This window comes from Mustela nigripes, chromosome 2 (genome assembly GCF_022355385.1).
Source record: "Mustela nigripes isolate SB6536 chromosome 2, MUSNIG.SB6536, whole genome shotgun sequence".
In the NCBI taxonomy this organism is placed as follows: Eukaryota; Metazoa; Chordata; class Mammalia; order Carnivora; family Mustelidae; genus Mustela; species Mustela nigripes.
The window spans coordinates 124,609,143-124,631,470 of NC_081558.1; the positions used below are offsets into that span (position 1 = coordinate 124,609,143).

Sequence of the window (22,328 nt, forward strand, 5' to 3'; positions counted from 1 at the left end):
TTTACATTAAAGAAATAAAAGCCTATGTCCATACAAAGACTTGTACGTGAACCTCTGTAGCTGCTTTATTTGGCGTAGCTCAGGTGTTTACATTAAAGAAATAAAAGCCTATGTCCATACAAAGACTTGTACGGGAACCTCTGTAGCTGCTTTATTTGGCGTAGCTCAGACTGGAAACACTCCAAATGTCCATCCACAATGGATAAACAAATTGTAGTAGGGATAGCCACGGGATGGAAGAGCAGTCGGCAGTAAAAGGGAAGGAAGTACTCCCACACACTGTCCATTACATTCCAGAGAGAAATGGAATGATTGAATGTCTGCAAAACTTCAGAAGCTGCAAACTAGCCCACGGTGACAGAAACCAGATCAGCGGTTGCCTCAGAGCAGGAACTGGGTCAGGGGACAGCAAGGGCAGGAGGGGAGATTTCGAAGGAGCAAGTACAACGTTTTGGGGGTGCTGGGTATATTTAGTGCTGACTGTTTGATGGTTTCCCAGGGGCAGACGTCTCCAGACTTGCCAAATGATACACTTGAAATAGAAGCAGTTAATTCTATGATAATTATACCTGAATAAAGGTGTTTAAAAAAAAAAAAAAACAGCCAAATCATACCAGTTTCATATGGTTTGATCCACAGATAAATTTTGGTGATCAATTTATTTATAAAACCTCATATTTATTTTTCATATATTTACTGAAAATCCGCGGTGTGTCAGATCATACCGTGAAAGATGCTACCCACAAAAAGTAAAAAAAAAAAAAAAAAAAAAAAAAAAAATTGAAGCTTCCTGGATGAAGCGGGTCCATAGAGGACTGGCTTTCCTGCAGGGAGTTCTGGAGCCGTTAGCAGCTGAAGCAGCTTCCTCTCCGTCTCCTGCATTTGTGATGTGTGTGCCTTCGTCTCTTTCAGAGTGACCTGTGGTCGCTGGGAATCACCGCTATCGAGATGGCAGAAGGTGCTCCCCGTAAGTACCCTCGTCCGGGTGCGATCTGTCGCGGGGCTGCTGTCCGCGGACCCTGCGCCTTCCCTGCCAGGTGCCCGCGAGGCTTTCCTTCCGCTACGCAGAAGGGGGTTGGAGCGGGCGAAGTCGTCTTAGCGCCGCCAGGAATCCGTTCGTTTCAGAGCCGCGCGAGGATCTTGTGTCGAGAGGGGAAAGAAGGAAAGGAAAAAGGCACTCCGGCAATGTGGGTTGTTTGACGGATCCCGCGCGTCCTTGATTCTTGATCTGCTCTTTGCTCGGAGCAGAGCTGGGGCCGACCCGCAAAGCCCGGGAGCTCCAGCGCAGCACGAATCAGAGCGGGTTCCCAGCGCGCGATTACGCAAACCCTTGTACTTCGTGGCTCTCCCTCCTCGCATGATACTGCTGTTCGGATCTTTAGGTGTGAGGCCGAGTGGTCGAGCCTCGGGCCGTCGGGGACCGTCCGTCGGAAAGGCCTTGTCCTCTGGCGTGTCGGTGCTGCCACGTGCTGCCGAGGGTCTCCAGCAGCCACGTGCTGCCGGTGACCTCAGGCTCCGGGGACTTCCCTGCAGGAAGCCGGCTCACCCAGGGTCCAGCTGCTGGTGCGGCCCCCGGGGCCCCGCTCCACCCCACAGCCAGTGTCCTAGCGTGGCAGGGATAGAAGGCAGGCCTTTTTCTCGAAGACACAAACTCTCACCCCTCAGGTCCACCGCTTCCTTTCCTCGGTCTAGCACACACTTCATCTGCCTTGTCCACCTCTCGCTTTCACTCCGATCAGACTTGCAGAGCAATGCCTCAGGTGTGCCAGCCGACCAGGCCCCCTCCCCACTGGCTTTCAGGCAGGAATTCTCCCTGGAACTATCTTCTCACGTGGTTAGTGCTGCCTTGGCCTCTGCTTTCCAGAGGACCTGACCCTTCTTTGCCTGGCAGGTCATTCTGCTCATAGGGCTGTTTATCTTCCCATTATCCTAGGCTTTGTATTTCTCACTTTAGAGTTGGTAGAATTCATCTGTAGCATGATTGATTTGGAGTGTCTGTTGACAAAATTCCCTTCATTCACAATGCTAATAGGCATTTATGAATCAGAAAAATCATATATTGCAGTCCAAAATATTATTCCCATATTATCATTCTTGATGAGTAGTAGAGGGGGCCAAAAATAAATGTCTACTCCCACAATCCTTTAGTTTTTAAGGAGACTATATTCTTACTCTGGAAAAAAAGGAAAAGATAGCCCCAGAGTTTTGAGAAGTAAACTACTGAAATATTTTGATTAAAATAAGAATGCGTGAGTGCTTTCTCTCTAAACCATAATGCCATGTTTACAGGTTGAGATATCTTAATAACTCTTCTACCAGAGCCTCTTTGCCTCCATCTCTCTGTTCTTCCTGGGGCCAGTGAGCAAACAAACAAACAAACAAATAAAACCCAGAAACAAGCCTGTCATGAAACCTGAAAAGCCATGAGGATATTTGGAAATAGGGAGAGAAAAGTGTTCTGGTCTAGTGCTTTAGACTCTAAAAAATTTATGCGGATAGCACTGCATGTGTATGAACCTTCAGTGTGTAAGAAATGGCCCATCTAGCTTTCATTTTATGACTTAGACTTTTACAAATTAAGAATAACCTGCCATTTCCATGTGGTCGTTACCCTGATACTGTTCACTCTGAATCTGAGATGTTTTTTATAGCAAAGCAAAGACTTTGACCCTTTAACTTGGTTTTCTTACATATGAAATAGAAGTAGAAATGTTAACAGTGGACAGTTGATATGCAAATTTTATGAGACTTCTGTGATTCAACATCCGCTCTGTTGAATGCTCAGCACATAGAAGCTTGACAGTCTTCTGACTTTGCTCACTGGGCCTGTGCGGCCTCAGAGCCATTCGGACTGGGTTTGGCATCCTAACCTGAGCTGGCCCTTGCTTTGGTCTCTTGCAGCTCTCTGCGACATGCATCCCATGAGAGCCCTCTTCCTCATCCCCCGGAACCCAGCACCTCGCCTGAAGTCGAAGAAGTGGTGAGTCTGGTCTTCGGGGCTTTGCCAATCCTAGGGCAGGGTCTTCCTGCGATGCTCTCTTGGATGAGCTCAGATCCTTAGGTCGAGCTGCATGATGAGACCAACATATACCAAGACCTGGGGGGTGACTTTCCATAGGTTATCACTCATCTTAAAGCAGGTATTAAGTACCTACTATTTGCGCCGCAAGTCTTGATCACCACACCATCAAGGTAAGGAGCTAGTAGCTAAAGTGAGTCGTGGAACCCAAGTAATAACATGAAAGCTCTTGGATTTATCAGCCTCCTAAGAAATAGCTTGCCTGACAGCTCAAGACATCTCATCAGAGAGGGTGAGAGTTCCAAGAGTCAGCTGGCCAGGTTGGCTGGCTTTTCTTCTACTCCTTAACATGGTAATTCCGTTCAGTACATACACACACCTGGTAACATGAGGGATGATTTCACTGGTCTGTGCATAATTATTTGTAACATTTGTTTTTATTATCACTTTCCCTTTATGACACATGATACTGGCTCCTTATTTGGGGCAGTGATACAAACTTCCCATGTAATAAAGTTATTCACACCAGAAATTGACCTAATTTAAAGAAAAATACCAAGTGGTACTAGGCTGGATGATGGAAGAGCCCAGTTAAAAGTTATGTTGGCAGAGGGGCTCCTGGGTGGCTCAGTTGGCTAAGCCTCTGACTCTTGATCTCAGCTCAGGTTTTGATCTCAGGGCCATGAGTTCAAGCCCCCTGTTGGGTTCCAGGCTGGGTGTGGAGCTTACTTAAAAGACAAACAAGCAAACAAAAAAATTGTGTTGGTAATATACGACTGACTCGAGTTTGGGAAATACAGTTCTGTAGGTTACACCAGAAGTTGCACTTTTGTGTGTACGTATATCAGTGTCTTTGTACCTTATCACTGTGTAACAAAAATTCATGGCTCCTTTCTTCTCCCTGTGTATATGGTGTATCCTGATACCTCCCAATACATTCTTGAATCTCTGATTGCCCTGGCCTGGGGCCAATTCCTGGACCACTTAGGATCCCCTGTCTTTTTCTAGAGGCATATTCTGGTCTGTTAGAGAATGAAGGCTCAAGACCTTTCTGCCCCTTTTCATACTCATGATCACTTCACAATCACCCTGGACTGGGACCGGGACCGTTATGTTTCTCCCCTTCCCACCCACAACCTCACCCTCCGCTACACAGAGAGCAGTCTAAATCAAACAGTCACCTGGTAGTGACATAGCAACCCTGGTGAGACAAGAGAAAGGCACATGACACAGGGAAGAGAGGGAACCAGCCAGAGGGGACTGGCAGCCCCGAGTTGCCAAGGCCGGCAGAGGAAGAGCTTGAGGGTTGCTATTGGAAACGAGGGAGGGGGAGCAGCCCTGCTCCTCCTCCCTCCGGAGGGTCACTGTGTGAGCCAGTCATTCTCTCCCCAGCAACAGCCTTCCATTGGGCACCTGTACGGCACATGACCAGCAAGGCCTGGACACCCTGCTTCCTCCCTTCTACCCAGAACAGGCTCCCTCGGAAAGAATTTGTCTTGGTTCCTTCCTAGGAAGCACCAAAGCCCTCTGCTAGCTTTCTGCTTGTTCTTCGTGCCAAGCCTCTCTGCCCCCCATATACACACTGTATATAGTGGGCTTTACTTACCCTGTGGCCTCCCTCCCTTCCCGCTCCCTGCTCCCTGCTGGACAGATGTTTCCGGGGTTCAGCCCGCAGAGGACAAATTGCCATCCACACGTGTGTTACGTTTGGTCAGCACATTGTGGCCACACGCCGTGTCTCGGGAACATTGGTATTAATTACCAACTTTTAGGAATCTGGAGACTGAGCACCACATTCAGATTTCGGGCCTTTTCTGCAAAGATGAGGCACTACTGCCCGGCTGAGTGGCTCCTGCTTCTTTTAGGGTACCAGGTGGCCCTTCTGCCCATTGCCACCTCTCCCCAGCTCTGAAGCTGGAGTCTGTTGGTCACTGTGCTTGTCCTGTTTTTCTCTTATCCTGGGCCTCACTGTCCTTTGCATGACCTCTCTGTTCCCTTAGCAAAGTGGATGAACAGCCCCTGCACTGCAGTTTGGGATTTTCATTGATCCCGCTCCCAAAAAAGTGCAACTCTGCATTGACCTTGTTTGAGAATAAGGAAAATACAGGCTGGCTTTTCTCCTTCTGACCTTAGACAACAGGAAATAATTCTAGTGGTGTTGCCAGGAGCTGGATCAGTCCATGGACAGTGAGGAGGTCAGGCCTCCATCTCACCCAGCCTCCCTGACTCCAAAGGAGAGCCAGTGAGGAGTGGGAGTGCCGCACTGCCAGACAGAGGGGAAATGACTTGGCTGTTTGAGAGAGTGAGTGGGAAAACAGAAGCCCTGGTGAAAGACTCTTTCTCACTCAGAACCTGGCCTTTCTAAGATGGCCACGCAGCCCATCCACTCCGCCGCACCCCCCACCCCAATCCTTGCAATCCCTGCCCCAGGCCATAGGAAACAGGATGTGGCTCCCAATTCTCCACAATAGAATTCTACTTTTTTTTTTACTACTTTTTTAGATTTTTTTTTTTAATTTATTTGATGGAGAGAAAGAGACAGGGGGAGCAGGAGAAGGAGAGGCAGGCTCCCCATTGAGCAGGGAGCCCAATGTGGAGCTGGATCCCAGGACCCTGGGGTCATGACCTGAGTTGAAGGCAGATGCTTAACCCACTGAACCACCCAGGTGCCCCAGTGGAATTCAACTTTTTTAAGTGAAAATATGTAAGCGCTGCAGAGTACTTTCTTGAATAACCAGGTCCAAAGCGATTTAAAATAAGTTAGGGTTTGCTTTAATATGCCCTAGTGTTTGGGAGGAAGTGAAATATTTTAGCTGTTTTCTTTCATTTTTTAAGGGAGAGGATCCCTCTCCCCGCCCATCAAGAGAAACAAAACTCAAAAACTCCAAAAACTCCAAAACTCCAAAATGTTCTTTCCGTGTATTTTCTGGCTGATGAATGATAGAGGAAGTACACTATTCTCAGGGTGTATATCAAAGCACCGCCAAAGGGGGCACCATTGTGGTAGAGATGGGCCATGAACTCTTTATAATAAGCATTAAGTTGAGGGTCATTCCCAACTACTTGCAGAACCTACAACATACGGGACATATAAGGCATATGTGTGTTGTAGACTCAGTAATTTCTCTGTGTGTGTGTGTGTGTGTGTGTGTATGTGTGTTTGATACATATATATATGTATTTTATATATATATTATATTTATATATATGTATACATCTATATATAAATATATGATTTTAACCACAACCCCCAGCCAGGTGCTCTGAGTCCTCAGTTCTGCAGCTCTAAGACGGAGGCTTGGGTGGGTTATGTTCCTTGCACAGGTCTGTACAATCTGTTAGTTTCCCAGGTTTGTCACCCCTGTTCCCTATACTGGATCATCCGGTCTCTTAAGTTCAAGGTTTTGACTGATAGAGAATGGGATACTGATCCCTTAGTTGAACATTATTTTCCTGTGCTTTAATATTAGGAAAAGAAAGGCAGGAGCACTGCTCTTTGCCCCTTCCTTGTTGGCAGGGGGCGTTGGGGGAAGTACCCACTCACCAGAACCTGGCCCTTTCTTCCCCCCATCAGCAAGATGAGGAGAGGCCTCAGTGCCGAGCAAGTCATGTGGTCAGGGCTCCCGTCAATGCCCAGGTGGCCCAGCCATTCAGTAATTAGGTCTCTGAGAGGATTTTAACCTCTGCGAATTAGAAGCCAAGGATGCTCTCAGCCCCTATCTCCATGTCACCACGGGCAAATGAGCAGTGAGCTGGGACTCCCATTTCCTCCTCCTTCTCTACACATGGCCTGACTCCACCCACATGGGCCAACCATCTCCTTCAACACAATTCCTCTCCTTTCTCTTCCCACCATGCTCACCCCCGCTCCCTGCCCTACCCAATGGTACAATTTCCCACAGGAGTTTCTGGAGAAACTCAGGGATAACTTCATTCCCATAAAAGAGGGTTGGTCTGTTTCTTTCCCCATGCTCTTTCAATATGACGATTCTACACAGGCAAAGAAGTGCTTAACGATGATCATTAGAAAAATCGTAACTGCTTCTGGACATTAATACAAGTCTGATGAATCACTGACCTCTACCCCTGAAACGAATAATATCTTATATATTAATTAATTGAATTTAAATTTAAAAATTAAATAAATAAATACAATGAATAAATACGTCTCTTAAAAAAAAAGAAAAATCTTAAGTGCCTGTCATTGGAAAGAGACATGAGGTTCCTTGGCCCAGCACACTTGTGCTCCAGATGAAGACCAGAGGCTTGGTGAGGTGAACTGGCTTAGCCAGGCTCCCAGGCTCCTCATTGCTAGATCCAACCTAGAATCCTTGCCTTCTGATTTCACTCCAAAGCTTATAGTCCCTCCTACTATTTTATGAGACACCAGTTCTGATTCTTGGTAGGTTGTCAGGCACTGTTCTTTGTTGTTGTGTTTTTTTAAAGATTTACTTATTTATTTTTAAGAGAGAGCAGCACCACGGGTAGGGGGTGCAGTGGGACGGGGTGACAGACAGAGAATCTCTAGCAGACTCCTCGTTGAGTATGGAGCCTGACGTGGGGCTCCATCTCACAACCCTGAGGTCACGACCTGAGCTGAAATGGAGAGCCCAACACTCAACTGACTGTGTCGTCACCCAAGCGCCCCAAACACTTTTGTTTTTTAAGAAATGACAAAGTTATTTGTGTGTGTGTGTGTGTGTGTGTGTGTGTGTGTGTATGTGTGTGTTCTAAATGAAATAATAATAGTAGAAAGCAAATATCAGAAAATACTTCAAATTAACTGAATTTTCTAGTAGTAATGTGACTTTGGACTTTGTTAAAATCAAAACAAAAATTGCTGCACGGATTTTTTAAATTAACCTTTTTTGTGTGGTCTCCTTGGAGATAATGGTCCCGTTGACTGTTCCTCTAGCATATCTAACCCAAATATATATGAAATAATTCCCTTTAAGAACACTACACTATTCGGTTTCACAGAGGTTGAACTTCAAATTTCTACCTCCAGCCCTAAAGGCAGAGAGATTCCCATTGTTTAAGCCTGGTGATGATCAGACTTGCCGGGACCTTGTGAACACAGCGATGGTAGTAGTCGCAACAACAGCAAACATAAGTACAGGTTATGATGTAACTGGCTCAGTGCTAAGTATTTCACATGTGTTCATTCACTGAATCATCACAGCAGACTTTTGAGAGAAATCCTAACAATATCACCATCAGCAACCAGGGAAACTGAGGCACAGAGAAGTTAAATAATCTGCCCGAAGTCACAACAGTTAAGTGATAGAGCCCAATGTAGAGGAGAAGGGTCGTTCTGGGCAAATGCAAATTCGAAAACTCAAACTACATTTAGGGAGTCCCAGGTTACCGAAAACTTTTAGACAAACTGGTTATAATGATTAATGTGATAATCTTTCAGGCATGTTTAATTCCTCGAACACAATTAAATATAAAAGCCAAGAACTCCAGGAAGATAAAGTGTTTGGTGAGGCTGGTTTTAGATCCGGGACTTCCCACTGTAAGCACCAAACATGAACTTTGTCTCCAGGCCAGTCCTGGGGGAATCAGTATGATTAATCTTGGGCATTTTTTTTTTTTTAAAGAGACAGAGCTAAATTCCCAGCAGCAGAGATGCAAACAATAAAATTATAGAAATGTACTTTAAACCTATTAGACCAATTGGGAAATAGTCAAGTGGTGTGCAACTGAGGGGAAGGGTTTTTACTTTTAATTAAACGTGTAATTAAGCATATTGATTCTTTGGTCACACTAACTTAACTAAGAGCCAATGAATCTTTCTTTGAAGATTGGTTTTAAGGAAGGATTATTTTCTCTTCAAATGATACCATTTTAAGAAGACATGAGACATGAGACATGAGAAGACATGAGACATGAGAAGACATGAGATATGAGAAGACATGAGCTTTGTGGTCCTGCACATCTTGGCCCAACCTTTGGACGCAGAGTTATTCTCCTGAAGATCTCTGAAGGTCCCTTCCCACTGGAAGAGGTGGCAGAAGAAGGGCTCTGTACCGCAGTTCGTTCTGCTGAAGTCTGAACACACCCTCCTCCTAGAGATGCCACTGCCTTCTTTTAGGCGTCGGTATTAGGGAATGGAATGTACAGTTTTTCAAACCTGGATCTCATGTTTAAATTGGGCGTGATTTCTTTTATTTAGCACCTTCTAATTCATAGTTGAGCACTTTATTAAAGAAAGCACTTCCTTCTAGTTGCAAGCAGGAAAAAAAAGCGCCTTCATTTGCATTTCTCCTGAATATTTAACAGTTCCCTGTCTTAATTTGTTTTTGTTTTTATGTTCTCAATACTGATTTTTCTACCTAGAAAAGCGCCATGTGGAATTTGTCTGTTTCCTCATGCGGGTTAACCTTGTTCTCTTCAAGTTATTCCTCAGGCCAGCCCGTTAGTCCATGAGGCTTCTTTCCCACAGTCTCTCCTTAGAGAGAGGGTGTCACGTTTGTGCCTCCACAGATTTGGCTGGTGGGCCTGAAAAAGAAAGCGTATTCAACACTGTGTCCTCTCCAAACCTCCCTTCCTGTCCCTCACAAGCACAGATTGGAAAGGAGCCATTTCGCACACTTGTCCGGAACTCACATCTGATAACCATGGGGGCATTCATTCGTTCATCAAGCATCTGGGGGCAGGAGGGGTGCTCTGGCTAGAGATGACTCAGGCCCGTGGGACACTGGAGACTGCCAGTGTGGAGGAAGCCGGAGGCCATGAAGGACACACAAGAAGGTGTCTACAGTGTCCACCCTGTTACAACTGTTTTTCACAGTCCACAGGGTGGCCGGAGTGACCCCAAGCATAGCTGGGTTCATCTACTTCTATGTTAAATAATTTAAAAGCTTGAAGTTAGCTTAGAAATTTGGGGAGGATAAAAATAGGAATAATCAGTCCTTTAAAATCACGAGTAAGATGAGAAACTGCTTTGACCTGGGCCGAAGGGGAGAGTGGTGCATCTGTGAATGGCCTCTTGTATTTGAATTTTAAATAACATGCCCACCGCTGTGTTCTGCGTGACAAGGACAGCTTTCAAGCCTGCAGTCTGTGCGGAGGGCATGCCGGCCAGCCCAGGCAAGCAGGCTCCTGGGATCCGCTCATGTTACTCCACAGCACTCCACAGGAGGGCGACGGAGAGCACAAAATGGATTCCCTCTTGCTCTGAGCAGAGCAGGGCAGCAGAGAGGGCCACCCGAGTTCCCTTAAGGCCTCTGAGGGTGATATGCCAAGCTGCCAGTGGAACACACCAGAAAGGCATGCTATATAGTCGTGAAGTAATTATTTATGATGCTGGACAATTTCTTGGAACTCTTAACAAGAACATGCATGCCCAACTCATGAATCATAGCGAAAGTCCACCGTTGTTTCTACCACAGTGTGGACTTCCTCCCCTGCTCACTGCCGTGGTGTCTCTCACCAGCTCTCCCCTGCCCTGGGCCTCTCTGGCACAGGGTTTATCTTTGAGGAAATAGTGCCTTTCTAGAGAGAGATAAGTGCACTTCTGGTATGAACTTAGTCCCCAAACTTCCAAGTCCTTAGGTTGATAAAAAAACATACACATACACCCTGTTCTTATTAATTAGAGAGCAAAGTGCAAAAATAATTTTGAAATCACTGGTTAGAAAATTTGCTTAACCAAGTTCACTTTACCAAGTAAGAGTCTTTCTCATTTCTATAAAATGTACTCTTCCTTACCTACCCAACCTTGATTTTGCTCTCCTCCGGCTTGCATTTTCTGCCTCATCTAGACAGCTTACCTCAGTGTCTCCCGATGTGTAGTGTGCTCAACCCCAGCCTTCGTTTTTCACCCTTTCCTGCCTCCCTGAACTGTCTTCCCAGAGTGATTTCCTCTTCCTTCTTTAAAGCTCAGGTCAGGCTCCCTTATTACAACATACCTTCCAGATATGAGTCTCACCAAGGTCCTTCTCTTCTCCAATTCCTTTTGGTCTCATGGGTGATATTACACATAAACTGTGCAAAAATGCTCTTATGCGTGTAACTCCCATACATTGCCTGAACTGTGTGCTGTTGGTGACAGTGGCTTTGAACCCCATTTTGCCTAATAAAGTTCTAGACCTACTCCGTGATTGGTTGATCCCTGTGTTGGCTAATGGAACCTATTTTCTTCTTCTTTTCATGGTCGTGTTTTAGAAAATGGAAGTTTGCTTTTTTCTTTGGATTGTCTTTTATCTGTGGATTCCTCTCTTTCGTGTGGCAGGTCAAAAAAATTCCAGTCATTTATTGAGAGCTGCTTGGTAAAGAATCACAGCCAGCGACCAGCAACAGAACAATTGATGAAGCATCCATTTATACGAGACCAACCTAACGAACGACAGGTCCGCATTCAACTCAAGGACCATATCGACAGAACAAAGAAGAAGCGAGGAGAGAAAGGTTAGAAGCACATTTGTATCTCAGCAAAGGAAACAAAAGAGGGAGCAGGCCATGGGCTCTCGGTATATTTGTAGGTGGCCATGGGGGTTTCAGATAGGCCTGTGTTATTCTTTCGTGTGAGGGGCTGCCTCTGGACTCGCAGCCTGTAGGCATCAGTGGAGTGAGACTGTGAAGTGGAATCTTCATGAGAGGGCGGAACTGTCAGGAATATTCCCTTTTCCAGGCCCTGACAAAAAGTCATGTTGAGTAATACTATGAAGTGGTTTAGTATGACAAGTGATTTTCTTAGTTCAAATGAATATTCATGTTGTAAAAACTAAAAATCGACAGAAAACTACGTAAAAGAAAAACACTTAGTTGACATTTTTCTATACCAGCGGTCTTCAATATATACGTTTTTGTGCTCCGAGGCTTATTTCAAATTTATTTCAGAAATCAGAACGAAAAGGGGAAAAAAAAGTCAGAACGAATTTTCTTAGAGTCACAGTGTTGCCATACTTGGTATAGAGAACATTCATTGGACCTTAAGCTAGAACATCATCTAATGTACTTCTTTATTTTATAGAGTCAAAACTCTTCTCTCTTATGGCTCTTGCTGTTGTACCACTGTCTCCTCAGTGTGTCAGTGGAAAGAACATGAGGCAAACTTGGAGCCCTGAGACTGTATCTTGGTTGTTTGAATAGAGACTCAGACCTCCTTGTCTAGCAACCTGACTATGGAGAAAGCTCACATGGTCTGGGGCAGGTTATACTCATTTTAAAGTTGAGAGTTGGTGGGTAGGAAGTATGGAAGGTTGAGCTATGGGGAGGAAAGGGAAAGATCCAGATGACAGACAGGGTGCTTCCTCCCTGCGTGGAGGCAGGAGGAGCAGCAGGGAAGGGGGAAGGAGGGGTGACACTGAGGAGACTTTATAGGGCTGGCGAGATGAGCCCGGAGCATGTGCGGAGTGGAGGGGAGAAGGGAAGGCCAGGCACCAAGGGCGTGAGGCACTTGGCCATGTGCTTTTTCTCACTTCTGTCCTGGACACCGTTCTCTGTCCTTTCTAAGCCAGATGGAGCACTGGAGGGTGGTGGGCAGCCCAGGACGGAGGGAGCTCTCCTTTTATTTGAATTCCCCTTCTTTGCATCTGCTGTTGCTGTCTGTAACGTGGCGAGGTGGGAGCAGGTGTGTGGGGTGGGCGGTGAGCAGTGTGAGGCAAGACTGGGCAGACGTGAGGGCAGCGGGGGGCCAAACAGGAGAAGAAACCCTCAGTGAAGGTTCAAGGGAAGAGTTTCTTCCTGGCTGCCAGGCCAGCCTCAGGAATTCAGGGAAATATGTGATCAGGTTCAACTCAGGAGATTATGAGGTTACGCCAAAAAGGAGGCCCATCACCTGAACTACTAAAATAGTGTATGTCAACTATACTTTAATTAAAAATAATAATAATAACACTGTTCAATGTTTGGGGACCAAAATATTTTTTCCTTCAAGTACTAAGTAGAAAATGAAGCTTCATTGGCTATTTTGATGGAATGTAAAATTTTTACAGCCCTGGAAAATAAATACATACATAAAAATCCCAAACAAAAGAAAAAATGAAAATAAAGGAGCCCCATCTCCAGTTCGTCGTGGGTGGAGAGGGATGAGTGTCTGTTAGAAGTTGCTGGAAAGGGAACTGGAGGAACCAGGAAGAACCAGGGTTGAGAGAAAAAAGGTAAATCAAGATCAAAATATTCCAGCACTGGGGCGCCTGGAAGGCCTGGTCGGTTAAGTGCCTGACTCTTGATTTCAGCTCAGGTCATGATCTCAGCATCATTAGATGGAGCCCTGGGTCGGGCTCCATGCTGAGTGCTGAGGGTGGGGTCTGCTTGACTGAGGGTGAGAATATGCTTGAGATTCTCTCTCTCCCTCTCCTTCTGCCCCTGCTCCTCCCACCCCTGCTCCTCCCACCTCTCCAGAAAAAAAAAAAAAAAAAAAGTTCCAGGACCGATTTTTCATCAAACACGCCACGATTAAAGGCTGACTTCTCTATTCTCTAAAAGGGAAGCTTCTCTTTCCTTGGGCCTGTTGCTCCCAGATTCAAATTCTGAGTTCACATTCTAGCTCTACCCCTGAATAGTTACATGAACTTCATCCCAGTTTTCTCTTTAAAATAAGAGAGAGGATATGATAGTAATCAGTATCGCCTGGCAGTGTCGTAGATTAAATGAGAGAAGGCATTAAAATGTTTAATACAATGTCTGGCATATACACATACTCAATAAATATTAGCTATTCTTATATAAACAGTTCTTTATTGGCCTATAATTTTTCAGCACAATTCAGAGTAATTTCTGAGGACTCATGACCTCTTTCCCTTTGACCTGTGAGTAGTATGGGTAAAGCTTGTGCCTTGGGTTGTTTTTGCATTTAGGGGGCACAGATGCTAGAATGTCTCAGAATTCCCCTTTCTATGACAATGGACTATTTTTAATGTGTTCCTTCTCTGCAGAGTAGAAAGGTAAGATTCTCGGTAGGAGATGAACTCAGGAGTGCCCTGGTAATGTGAGGGACCTAATTCTGTTTAGGTTTAGAGTCATCAGAAGCCTTCTTTTTTGTCTGCTCCCCAGAAAGAGTGTCAGTCGATTGAAGTCTCATTCCATTTGCTCAGTTTTATCTAATGACTTAATTTATTTCCTCTAATACTTTCTCTCTCTCTTAGTAGCTCTAAGACCAGCTTTTGGTACAATCAAACAATTTAAATGAGAATTGATTTATGATTTTTTAACCTGATATTATTTTTTCCTTAAGATATGTGGATATATTCAAATTTATGCCAATAATATAAAAACAATAAGACTGAATTCTGGTGAACTATTACAATTGAAGAGGCTGACAAATGAAGGTTTTACCCGGGAGAGTAGAAATATTTGGATTAATTGCATGCTTCTTTCCCTTGCTAGGATTTCCTTTGCTAGATAAAATTTCTGCATTTTCCCTCAAATTCTCTATTGATTCAGAAAAGTTTGGCATAGTCAACTCTCAATGTGGAATATCGAAACACTTTATGAAGGTCTTTTACATTTTGGTGAAATAATACTCAAAAAATAAGAGGCTCTAAAACCTCACGCATATTTAAACACTTGAAGCTAACTTGTGATTTTGAAAAATATACTTGAAGTCCGTGTGCTTTGGGCTCCTTTTCACTATCCCTTAATGGGGTGCAGAGGAGGGAAGGCAGTGTTTAGTTCTTATCATTGGTGCTGCCCCCTGGTGGTAACACAACCAAATTGCAGTTTTAGTTCCTTTTTAGGGCTGCACCAATGCCTTTAAAGCTGTAATTACTAACCCACAACTATGAAAGGTTCATACGAATGTGACACCCTCCCTTGCTTAAAATTAAAAGCTCCTCCAAAATTCCCCAGTGCCCACAGAAAAGCCCTCAGCAAGGTATATATAAGGATCAGGAAGTCATATTAGACATGCTGGGCTTACTCATTCCATCAGCTTTTCTCATGGCCAGACATCTAGCCATTCACAACTCACTGTGAACATGTCATGGCCTGTGCTATCGTCAGCCTACTCACGTGGTTATATTGCTTACAATGCCCTTTCCCACCACTTTCAGCTGCCATCTGCCTGGAACAGGGCCACCAACATTGTTGCAAGCAAGGCCTAGCTCATTTCCTCCTCAAAAAACTTTGCTGGGCCCTTCCCCCACTATGACAAATGGAACTTCCCCTTTTCTCTGATATCTCACTGTTCTTTTTATGAACTCCTATTTAGCATATAATATGTAGGAGAGAACACTAGTTTTAAAGTTGAAAAAATTCTGGATGGAATTCTAAATCCAAATCCGAGATCGAGCAACCAGTGTTTACTAAAAAGTCATTGGTTCTATCACTTACCCTCTTGTAATAGTATCTTTGCTTGAAAAGTGGGTAGTGTGTTAAAGGATTATGAAGCAAAATAAATGAGAGAACCTAAGTCAGGTATCTAGCAGGTGACTAGCATGGGAGACACTCAAGAAAGAATAATTTAATAATCATGGCAGATCTAATGACCTACTTGTCCATCTTGCCCATTAGATTCTGATCTCCTCCAAAGCAAAGACTTAATCTTATTCATTATTATGTGTTAACCTGCTTAACATGTTATTGAATTAAATGAATGTCCCCAGTAGGTCATTTAACTCTATATTTCTAATAGCATGCACCGTCAAATTTCTTTCTGGTGATATCTAAAGACAATAAGTCATAATAAAACTCTTGCTTAAAAAATGATTATACAGACATAAGTTAATAGTGGGCCAATGAAGATTGGTTTAGGTAGTCCTCTAATGGGAATTAACACAAACTGAACAATTATTTTTCAGTTCCTTTCGTATGAACAGCAGGCATTAGGGACAGATATGTAGAGTCAGCTGGGGCAGTCTTTTATGTGAATTTCATGTACTTGAATCCCGTTCACCTGGTGGGAACTGTTAGATCACAAGTCAGGAGGCCCGGAGCCTGTCCCAGGTCAGCATTAATGACAACTCTTTGCACCTCAGATCACTTATACATAAAGCAAGGGAGGTAGGATTGGCTGAGCTGTAGCATCTTCTTGTGCACTAACATTCTGTGAGTCTCTCTTTAGATGAGACGGAGTACGAGTACAGCGGAAGTGAGGAAGAAGAGGAGGAGAATGACTCAGGAGAGCCCAGGTAGGAGAGCAAAAGCCCAGTCTTATTTTCACGTTCTGAACTGTGCTTGTGTGGAACACACTTCCTTTTGATTTATTGGTTCATTTTTAAGAATCCAGCAAGGTGGTCTCATTTAATTTATTGCCCACGAACATACTCATTAATTTGGGAAAATGTCCCCAGGCAGACTCTTATAAAAATGTGGAAATCAGCGCATTCTTTATCTTGTCCCCTAAGATTTATGGTCTCTCTCCGAAGACCTTGTTTCCTCACATACAGAACATGTGGAATGGGTCGGAGACCATTATCTGGATGATGCCAGACTCAAAAGTCCTAAAACGATGACATTCAGGAGACCTAAGTGGTATTTTTGGACTCGAATTACTCAGTTCATGACTCCATACCTCTGAGAAGCCCACGTAGGCAGCCACTGTCCTTGCTGCATGTCTTGGTGTTTTCACCACAAGCTAATCTGAGAGGAAATGATTTCCAGGAATTCAAATCACACTCTAGAGGGGAACCTTAAATAGAAAATGTCCTGCTCATTCCAGTTGTCATATATTGGACTCCCAGGATCAATGTCGCTCTGTCGTTCCGATCCGTGCCTTTCGAATTTCACTTGACATTGATTCCGACTTCCTTCCCGTCTGTTTGTGAGTAAATAAGGTTAGTGTGCTCACATTGCCAGGATTTCTCTTCCATGAGAGAGGTCAGCTGGTGGCAGTGTGGTGAGTTGAGAGGCACAGGCATATGCACTATGGTCAGTGGCCCACACTTGGGAAGTGAGATTTATTGGGGAAAATGCACAAGCAGGAGGCTCACTGGGGGAAATGGGTCCCCATCCGCTAGCCATCCAGGGAGGAGACTTCGGTGGTCTGGGAGAAGTCATTCCCATACTGCTGAGGCAAAGCTGCCTGCCCAGAAAAGGGGCCAGCTCAGTCATTGCTGCTAGAAGAAGCTGGTGGGTTCTTTTTCTGAGTGAATTCAGATCTACGAAGCTGAATTATTGCTCAACTACTAGAAGGGGGAGGGACATACAGAGCCATCCAGTTTTTCTCTATACCTGCTTACGGGCATTTTCAAGGTCAAAGACTGAAGGAGTATTTTTCCCTCCATCCGATGCTTTACACATTGGCTGCCCCCAATTTAGCTCCATAAAGACAATGTTTGTCAAGTAGTGACATAGAAAAGGAACATTCTTCTAAAGGCAGAGGTCCAAATGCCCTGCTCTCAGAGAAGCTGCGTGCTACTCTTCTTTTTCCAGAGCCCATGTCATGTCAGTGCTACTGATCACCCTCTGCAGAACCGGGAAGGCCTGTTTTAACTAGTACTTGCCAAACGGCATGTTAGGAGTCACTGAGCGGGCGGGCCAAACCGTGACTTAACACTTCGATAATTGTAACGAGTGATTATATCACATTGAAGATTATGTTCCAAGTCCTGTCTTAAGGACTCATGTAATTAATCTTCATGAAATCCTGGAAGTAGAAAGGGACAGTGGTTATCTCATTTTAGAAATGGGGTAAGAGCCCAAAGATGGCGCCCAAGCCACACACCAAGTTAGAGATTGAGCCACTACGACAGCTCCAATCGCCTGACATTGATTCAGCATTGATTTATATTAATGGAGCTTCCTGGTGGACGTGGTTCCCCATGTGCCACTATCAGTCCACAGAGCTTGTGGCGCGGGTACATGAGCACTGTCACTTGGGGTTTGTTTGAGTGTTCTACACAAAAGCTGGACGTTTTAGAAGACTTGTGCTCATGGAATCCATGCACTCTCAAGAACGAAGCCTTTTTATGTCATCCGTAGGCATAGATGGCAGTCACACAGCATAGTGGTTACACTGTCCAACCCAGAATGATGCCCTTGTCAACTGCCACCAAACCTGCTCCCCCCACCATTTGCCTCCCCAGTTGGCGTCACCCCCACTGTCCAGGCGCCAAGACAAAACCTGCAAGTCACCGCTCGCTCCACACACCGCACCTGTGAATAGGCTTCATGAACTCTGCCACCTTTGCTTTTCTCTGCCGCCATCCCCATGCCCCGCGCCACCACAGAGCCGCTGCAGGAACAGCCCAGCTGGTGGCCTTGCTTGACCTCTGCCCTCTGCAGACAGTTGTCCCTCGGCATCCAAACACATCCCATCACGTCGGTCTCCTGACTATAGCCTTTCTGTGCAGGGTTTCCATGCCATGTGCCTCCCCAGGGCTGCCTAGGTCCCTGGCCTCCTCCCGGGTCACCTCTCTCCTTCACTCTGCTCTGGGAAGTCCTCAGAGAGGCCCCACCTGTTCCCACCACAAGCCTCTCTACGTTTGCTTTCCTCTCTGCCAACAAGGTTCCTCCTCTACCTCTTCGTGGGACCGGCTCTTCATCCTTTGAGTCTCAGCTCATCTGGTACCTTCTCGGGGAGGTCTCCCCTGATAACCCCACCTGAAGCACAACCGTTCATCCCTACCCAAGCCTCCTGCCACTGTTGCTCCTAAACTATCACATCTTCTATAGAGCCTGTTCATGTATGGAACTGTGTTATTTGTAGTCATTTGTCTAATTGTTTGTCTGTCTCTCTTTCCCACAAGAAGATAACAAGAGAGAGAGTTTGTTTAGCTCCTACTCTCATCAGGAGAGCCCATTACAGAGCCTGAGACCTAGAAGCGGCTCACTAGTTATTGAATGGATTCGTTTCAGGTGCAAGTTGCCAGAAAGGTTAGAAGGGCTAGGTTTTCGTGAACAAATAGGAGTCTGCCCCACCTCCCTGTTGGGGTGCTGGGCACAACTGAAGACTAACTTTGAGTTGTTCACATGCAGTGAGATGTGACAGGGCAGACCTGGACCACTAGGAAGCAGGTGGAGTGTCTTTATGGTGTTTTCTGTCCTCCTTTTTGCTCTCTCTCTCTCTCTCTCTCTCACACACACACACACACACACACGTGCACAAATGAGCACGATGCACAACTACCATTTTACAGATGAGAAAACCGAGACCCACGGTGCTTCACCAGAATCTAGGGATCCGTGAGCTTGAGTTGAAGTCCTAGATACACTGTTCCAGAACCAAACCGTGTCACATCTCTTTAACTGTGATGCCGTGAAACCGGCCCTGAACGCTCAGACTTTGGCAGGCATGGGTTCACATTCTACTCCGCGGCCACCTTGACTCAGATGTTTTCCCTCCCTGGCTTATCACGTCTTCACAGGAGCAGCCTGCCATTTGCCTCCCGGGGTCGGGTGCAAGGGGTCACGGACGTGGTGCGGGGACAGGGATGTCCTCTTAGGAGAACACGTTCCCTTGCTGCTCCCCGATGTTTCTTTCATTTGGCGGCTTTGTTCCTGCCCTTCTTAAACATGCAAATTCGGCTGATCCAGGCCCTAGGGCTCGCACACTCCGTAAAACTGGTAGAAGCAGATCTTTACGTGTCCCAAGGGTGAGCGAGCCATGTGGATGGTGCTGGAGAGAGGTGACATCTCTCTGGGGATGGGGACAGCATGTGTCTGCCCACAGTCACTGAAAAGGAGGCGGCGCACTACTCTGTTGTTCCCTTGACTCAGTTTCTCTGGGGCTGAGTATTGTAACAGAGGGTCTGAGAGCTCCGACGGGGTGTGTGGCTCCCGTCCCCGCCTCAAGGCGACCTGCTTGCCTGACTGGTCTCCCCCAGCACCCGGGCACCGAGGGTCCTCGCCCCCCCGCAGGACCCCCACCTTTCTCCCTCTCCCTCTCCCGCCCGCAGCTCCATCCTGAACCTGCCTGGGGAGTCCACGCTGCGGCGGGACTTCCTGAGGCTCCAGCTGGCCAACAAGGAGCGCTCGGAGGCCCTGCGGCGGCAGCAGCTGGAGCAGCAGCAGCGGGAGAACGAGGAGCACAAGCGGCAGCTGCTGGCCGAGCGCCAGAAGCGCATAGAGGAGCAGAAGGAGCAGCGCCGGCGGCTGGAGGAGGTGAGGGCCCCCCCACCCCGGGGCCGCCGCAGGAGCCCTTGTCTCCTGGCCACGTCAACTATAGGGCATCCAGGGAGGTGCTGGGGTCCCTGCCCTGTGTGGGGCCACAGCCCACAGGGAGCACGCACCTTAACGTGCAAAGGGGGAGGAGGCCTGAGCGCTCTTACACAGGAAGGACGTCCCTTACTTGGCACAGGGTGGCCATGGGACCTTGGTGGGACCTGACCTTGGTGTGGTCACCTCATGAGTAAAGGCCTCCACCCCTTTAGGTCTTACTCAGATATCACCTCCTCCGGGCAGCCCCCTGGAGCACCTTGCTTAAAATTGCTCCTCTGCCTCCAGCACATCCCATTGAGCTTCCCTGCTTCATTATTCTTATGGAGCTCTTACCCCACTCCCTGCACACCTTCCTGCGTCTTACACTGCGGTGGTGTAAGTGCCTGAGGACAGAGGCTTTTGTCTCTCTTATCCCTGACGCATCTCTGCATTGTGAATCTCTAGTGCCTAGAACAGGGCTGCACACACAGCAGGTGCCTTGGGGACCCTGGTGGACTGGACGGACTCATACAGGAATACATGAGTCCGTGACTGAGGTCACGTATCATGTCAACCAGACCACAATGACTGGGCAGGCAAGTGAGGTGTCAAGTATGGAAAAGCAGGGTCTGCCTTAGCTACTCCTCTGGACATTGGGGAAAGCATATCCCAAGGCCAGTCATGCACCCTTTGGTCCTCCAGCTAGAAGGCCCCCCTGGCCTTCACCGGCAGGCGCTGCTGCCATCTTGTGAACAAGCATAGCCCTGGCCACCCTTGTCCTGACTGAGGCCCTCACCCCTGTGGCCGTAGAGATGTTTGTTAAAGCCGCCTTCCTTTGTTGAATAAATCAAAGCCTCTACACAATTAGGCAGCTGAGAGCATCACTCTTGGGAAAGCAGGATGCAAACGAGAGGTAAACTAATGGCCCAGGAACAGGGTGGCCATTTTACAGCGTGCCCAGACACCATGTTGCTCCGCGTTAACAGTCTAGGGCGATTCACTTGCTTTGTCAGTGCCGCTGCCATTGGAGGCTGACGGATTGCGGGCACCAGGGGAAGACTGCTTTTTAACTGGCCCATCCAGGTCCAGCGTCCCTGGTTGAAATCAGTGAGGGCCTCTGTTCCAGTTTGCAGTAAAATCTCATCAACCTCATATCTCCTCATAGGGAGACCAGCAACAATAAGACCCAACAGTTGTAATTATTAGTGACTTCTGGGTGCCTGCTCCTGGGTGAGGTTCTTTGCTTATACCCAGGATCTCATCTACTATCATTCTCTCTTTGCATATAGCCATTGCCCCTCATGCAGAACCTGTACAAACCCCACTTAATATACAGGAAACCGAAGTTCAGGGAGGGGAAGTAATTAGCCCCATATCCCAGGGCCAGTGTGTGCACAGGGTTCACACCCAGGTCTATCTGATCTCAATGTCCACACAAGCCCCAAGAAGGCAAGTATAGATAAGTAATCAAAGCCTTGAACTGCGGTCCTCAGAATTGTACCTCGCAGGCTTCTGCAAGCAGCAGTAGGCAAGCGAAACAGTTTCCAATTTAAGTTTATAAGTGTCGTATTGTCAGGGCGAAGAATGCTCACTGCATGGGAAGTTTGAAGTTCACCATCTTCTATTGTGAGAATAACACTGTAGTCGACACAGTCCCCATAGTGCTGTGGGGCAGAGACCTTCAAAGGCCCAGGCAGAGGCAGCGTGAAGGGAGGGTGGGTGCTAATTCAGCAGCACTCAGTAGTGGGGCTCAGAGTGCAGCGATGCACCTGCCCACCCACCTCTGGCTCGTCTCCTGAGAACAAGTTGAAATTCCTCGAGGCTGCGTCCTGGTGTCCCCTGCAGCCAGCCATGCCAGTTGGGGCTCCTGGGATGAGCCCTCGACCCAGAGCTGTGCCATATCCTCCAGTTTTCCTGAGAACCAGATGCTTCTGCTGGTTGGACCCCCACGTTTATTCCTCTAGACTCTGGCCACACCTCTCTCCTCACCAAAGCAGTGTCCTATCAGGCTCTGCCGCACATCCTACCTTTCCTGCTTCGTTCCTTGTGGTTTGTTCCATCCACGAGTATTTCTGAAGGTCACCACCTGCCTGAAGCTTCACACCCTGAAAACCCTTGGTTAGTGCGCTCCTTGCTTAGCAATGTGTTGCCCTTACTTTCAAGTTAAAGGCACTTACCGTGTAAATCCTAGAAAATGCCCACTGTCATCCCTCAGAACATTTCAGACACTCAAGAATGTAAATATGCCTGTGCATGCACACATGCTTATGTACATTCCCTT

At 46.7% G+C, this 22,328-nt stretch overlaps 1 protein-coding gene across 4 annotated transcripts in view; it reads left to right on the forward strand.

The window, feature by feature from the left end:
- Window positions 1-22,328, forward strand: part of TNIK (TRAF2 and NCK interacting kinase) — a 378,721-nt gene that overhangs the window by 272,064 nt on the left and 84,329 nt on the right. For all 4 annotated transcript variants that reach the window (XM_059391550.1, XM_059391551.1, XM_059391552.1 and 1 more), the window contains exons 8-12: window positions 913-967; window positions 2,902-2,980; window positions 11,259-11,434; window positions 16,032-16,098; window positions 19,807-20,011. In XM_059391550.1, the coding sequence (XP_059247533.1) occupies window positions 913-967; window positions 2,902-2,980; window positions 11,259-11,434; window positions 16,032-16,098; window positions 19,807-20,011 (582 nt within the window). The remainder of the gene's footprint in view (window positions 1-912; window positions 968-2,901; window positions 2,981-11,258; window positions 11,435-16,031; window positions 16,099-19,806; window positions 20,012-22,328) is intronic.